General features: G+C 38.6%; 1 protein-coding gene across 8 annotated transcripts in view; it reads right to left on the bottom strand.

Moving 5' to 3' along the window:
- FOXP2 (forkhead box P2) overlaps window positions 1-5,000 on the bottom strand; it is a 406,115-nt gene that overhangs the window by 37,284 nt on the left and 363,831 nt on the right. For all 8 annotated transcript variants that reach the window (XM_027880938.1, XM_027880943.1, XM_027880940.1 and 5 more), the window contains 2 exons: window positions 2,837-2,924; window positions 336-419 (listed from right to left, as the gene is read on the bottom strand). In XM_027880938.1, the coding sequence (XP_027736739.1) occupies window positions 336-419; window positions 2,837-2,924 (172 nt within the window). The remainder of the gene's footprint in view (window positions 1-335; window positions 420-2,836; window positions 2,925-5,000) is intronic.

The raw sequence follows: 5,000 nt of genomic DNA, 5'->3' as shown, positions 1-5,000 counted from the left end.
CTGAACTTCAAATCTTTCAAAGTGGATTTCCTTTTAATATCTGTAAATATGTCACAAAAACATATTCTCTCTAGTTTCAATCTCAAGGCAATGATTTGGACACTTACAGGTGTACTTTGTTTAGTGTCACCTATCGTGTAGATTGGATAGATTTTGTAAAAGATAGCATTACTTTTAAAGAAACGTACAATTTGACAAGCTATTGCATTTTACTTTCATTCTATTGCCACATTTTTTATCACACTCATTGTTTTCCACTGTCACTAAATTGTTCATTTTCTTAGCCTGCTACATTTGTAGACCTATTTACTGTTTATAAAGCAATATGCACTTACAGGTTTTGGAGATGGCTTGGGCTCCGAGGGTCGCATGTGCAAGTGGGTCATCATTGCTTGAAGACGTTCGCGTTCTTTAGAAAGCTGTTAAGAAAGAGTGAGATCAGAAGCATTTTAGAAATGACTGATACAGCTATTTCACTGCAGTGATACATCTTATCATGGAGCTTGTCTTGGTGTAATGATTCCTACATATAAAAGGCTGTGTCAGTAGAAACTTATCTAAGAGGAAATTTAACTTTGGGCATGGAAAGAAAGAAAAAACCAAAAAACTTTTATAGCCTTTCATATGTTAAAAGGTCAGAGAAAACAAATAGCACTTCATCTTTTTGTCAATAAGAGAATTGAGGTCACAGTTGCCTCAACAGTAACAAGTTACTAAGACCATAAATTAGAAGGCCCATAGAGTCTCTTTAAAGTCCTGTGGACACTGTTAGCAATGGACTAGTGCCAACAGCTGTGAAGGGGTGAAGGGTCCTCAAAGCACAGTGCCTGCCAGGATTGACTACACACTTCATCCTTTCCCACTGAGGTCCAGTTAGTGCCCCCTGCAATCTGCCATCATCAATCTAATTCAATAGAGTGACAGAGCCTAGGCAGTGTGAAATGCTGAACTCTGCCATCAAGTCGGCATCGACACTGCACAGTGTCTCATTACAACTGATGGACCTTACTTCACTAGCAGTCAGACAAAGCAAAAAATGGCATAATTGGTCACACTGCAAGCTAAATCTTCACTTGGACTGTTAGATTACAGCCTAGCCTTTGTAAATGATAAACAGTTCTCAAGCAGCCCTTATGCTGCCTTTAGAAAACATCTCATTACTCAAACCTCTACTTTTTCCTAACTTACACGATTTTCTGACCATATGCTATGTAAATATTTGTAGTTTCAGACTAAAAGAAGTTACCAAATTAAAGGCAAAAAAAGAAAGAGGAGGAAGTGTTTGAAATATGTAACTTGTTGATAAAAATGGCAAAACATAAAGGAAGAAAATACACCTTATAACATGAAAAGAATTTTTTTTCCCCCACAAACTAGGTTCCAAAAAGAAATGCTGAAAATTTTATTCTATAGACTTGACTCTGGATACCTACAATATGATTACAACATTAATTGCAATAAGAATCACTTGGTATTTAATATTACCAGTTTCTGGAGAGTTCTTGCTCAAGAGTTACATCTGTAGACTGAGATTGGACTAAGGAAAACAACTTGTAAGTAATTTTAAGAGAGAAAACTATCTTTATTACTGCATATATTTTCAGTATTCTGGATATAATTTTGTCAGTGCATCTCCAATTGAATATTTGAGGCAAGGGGTGGGAAGAAGGTTTCTTCATATTGTGTGGCTTCATACTATGTGTGTGACACTTTAGAGACGTGGTATTTGCTGTGATGTAAATTCCTAACAAACAAATCAAGCTAAAACTATCCTGTGAATATTAGAAAAGAACCAGTAGCTTTACCTGGGTTTAAAAATCTTTCATTTTAAGGCAAATGAAATTTTTCTGTACATTATTGTACAATCCTCTCTCTGTGTTGGGTTTCCAGTGTTAAAATAAAAAATACCCAAAGAGTTTGCCTTGGCTGAAAGAAGCACAAGTATTCTTTTATGAAAGAAAACAGTGAGACAGTATGCTAAAAGGTGAGAAAGGTGAAACGTGTTTATCCTTCTTTCTCAAGGTATGGCGAGTAACAGAGACAAAAATCTCAGTTCCTTGCTGTGCCTCTTGAGCTCCTCTGGCTGGTCCCCAGAGAGGACAGGACTGCTGAGAGATGCCCCCACCATGACTGCTGTACGGGCAGGAGGGGGCAGCGTGGTGTAAGTGTCCTGCAGAGTCACTCCTGAGGCTTGTGCCCAACCTTGGTGGCCTGATAAATGTAATCTCAATACTGTGAGACCCCAGGGGTACTCATCACTTCTTGCATAAGCAGAAGGGAGCATTCACATACATGCAGTGACCTCTAATGGTTAGAGCATGTACAGGGCACTGGAGTCTCACAGTTCCAGGTGTGGGACTCTCCCTGAGTAGGTCTGACATTATACCTTCTGCTTGCAGAAAAAATGCCTACTGACAGGCTGGGAGTACTTTTGGGTGGAGATATCCTCTGCTACTCTTTAATCCTGCAGAATGGCATAGACAAACACCAGAGGTCAGAAGGGGAAGCAGGAAGAGGGGTCCAGATCCAGTGTTTCAAGAACTGAAGATGGCTTGGATCCAGTCTTTGCTCCAAGGACTGCATTTTTCATTCATGATGAATGGCCTTGGAGTCTCAGTTCAAGCAAAATACTGTAGACAATCTTGATGTTAGATAATTATTGCATAATTTATAATGTGAAAAATCTTTAAATAAAAAATCCCACTTGTTCATGAGTATCAACAAATTTCATGTAGGAAGCATATGGCTTTAAGCTAGAGTCACTAATGCAAGTGTATTCAATTTAGTTTAGATTGATAGTAAATAAGTAGTAGGATAATACATCCATGTAACAAACCTGTATTTCTAACTGCTGAACCACTTGCATTTGCACCCGACACTGAGCAGTGCTCCTGTCATCCAACGCATGTTCATTGTTAAGGTGCCTAGAGAAGCAAAGAAGACAGTATTAAGATGAGGAAAATGTCTTTTTAAGTCCATTTTTCTCTCCTGTGCATATGGCTTCCATTAGTTCCAATGGGAGTTATGCAAAAAGACCTAATCAGAGCATGCCTTATACAAAACAATACGAAATAACAAAATTGATTACTTCATTTAGTTCTACAAACTTTCCCAGTGATGAGTCAGATACCAGTTCCTATCTCCCAGATCCCATATGCCATCTAAAGGCCAGTGTAACCAATTATGGATACTTTGTTAGAGTGACTGAACAGATTTCTACTCCCTGTTGCTGATGCAGATAAAGAGAATCACCTTACAGATGATTCTCCAAAAACTGTAATTGCTTTTAGGCTGCTTGAACTACTGTGAATTAATTCAGAGTTTGCTAAGGTTTCTCTATCTGCTCTTCTTTAATCCTTAAGTGACGAAAGAAGATCTGCTACCCGTTCCCCAAAACAGAGCTGTAGCGGAATATCCAATTTTGAGTGCAGTTTCTAGAAGTAGCCTCTGAGGATGACGGAAGTGATTGGGCACCCCAGCATGAGGAAGAGTGTGCAAGATAAAGGCAGAAGAAGGGCCAACTACACACCTTACTAATACAAAAAGCCTCCTGAGAGAGATTCAGGGTACGCATGCCAGTTCAGCAAAACAAAACCACACTCTGCAACAGGGACAGAGGACCTCAGTGAACAGCTGCCCATAACTGAAGTTCAGCCCAGACTTAAGTGGCTGTTCCCCAGAGATTTCAATCAAGCATAACTTTACAGAGACCATTTAATAATGTTTTTTGTAGGACAATGTTTTCATTTTATTCTCTCTCTCTTCCAGGATCAAAGAAGTCCCTTTTTGAGCTTTAAGAGTGTGTTTGCTGCTCCACTGAGAAGAAATCATAAGGATCAGGCTAAAGAAGAAATGGGAGCAAAAGGGTCCTGCATTTGATTGTGGATTTACTGGCTCTTTCCACTGTAGGTACGAGTGGTAAGATTTGCAAAGACTATTGTCAGGGATGGTCTATCTCACAGTTAAAGCAACTAAGTTATCTGTGCTGTGGAGGAAATGTATCTTCTCCTTTTTCTTTTCTAGCAGAGTTAACCAAAGAACTATGTAGTCATTTGATTGCTAATCTATGGGGAAAATGTGTTCATCAGAAAAAGTGGAAAATTATAGGGGACTGCATTTCACTTCTACTAACATTTGCCACTTTTTATTTAAATCGTGACTTCTCAGTTTTAGGACCCAATGATAAGGTTTTCAGGTGAGCAGAATACAACAGGTTCTGCTATCCTTGCAACTGGCATGGCTGGGGAAGAGATTGTGAAAGATATTTTTAATTCTTTTAATAAAAAGTTGTTTAAAGAGTGGACATGTAGCTTGCTTGGTAGTTTATGCTAAGTACAAGCATCACCGAGGACACATTTCCTTTATGTGAGTCATAAAACCTATAATTTATTTATTTTCAAAGAAACTGACTTCATTCCCCCCAACTGATGCAAAAAATGCACAGTAAGTTTAAAAAGCAGGTAATTGCTCAGAATGTACCGTTCATTTGCTTTTTGAAATTTTGATTCCAAAGAATTTTACTCCCTCAATTAGACAAGCATGATAGTGCACAGTCTGTAAATGTAATGGTTTAATGTTTTCAGTTAATGGGGTACAAAAGTGCCAGAAAAAGATCTGAAGACAGATTTTTACTTCAGCATCATTACCGCTCTCACCAGTACACACCAGTACACTGTGCTTCCACGTGCATGTACGCTCACCTGCGTACGCTCACAGGTATATGTGGATAACACATGAGACTAAGCAATAGTGTAGGTATAAAAGATCTCCCAGCCCAAGTTTGAGGTTACTGTGTACTCATGATTATTTATCAGTTGTTACAACACCATATGTTTGCATAACACCTTACAAAATAGATACAGATACAGTCCTTGCCCTGAGGAACTTTAAATGTAGCAGCAGTATGCAGTGTGGGAGAAGAAAGTCCAGTATAATGTAATTTCAAAATGATTACACGATAACTTGGGAGAATGTTCCAAGTTTCTTGAGTGTTAACACAG

Source organism: Empidonax traillii, unplaced genomic scaffold, assembly GCF_003031625.1.
Source record: "Empidonax traillii isolate 1590-97213 ecotype Southwest subspecies unplaced genomic scaffold, ASM303162v1 scaffold80:size1517328, whole genome shotgun sequence".
Lineage (NCBI taxonomy): Eukaryota > Metazoa > Chordata > Aves > Passeriformes > Tyrannidae > Empidonax > Empidonax traillii.
This window is presented reverse-complemented; position numbering and strand designations above follow the sequence as displayed.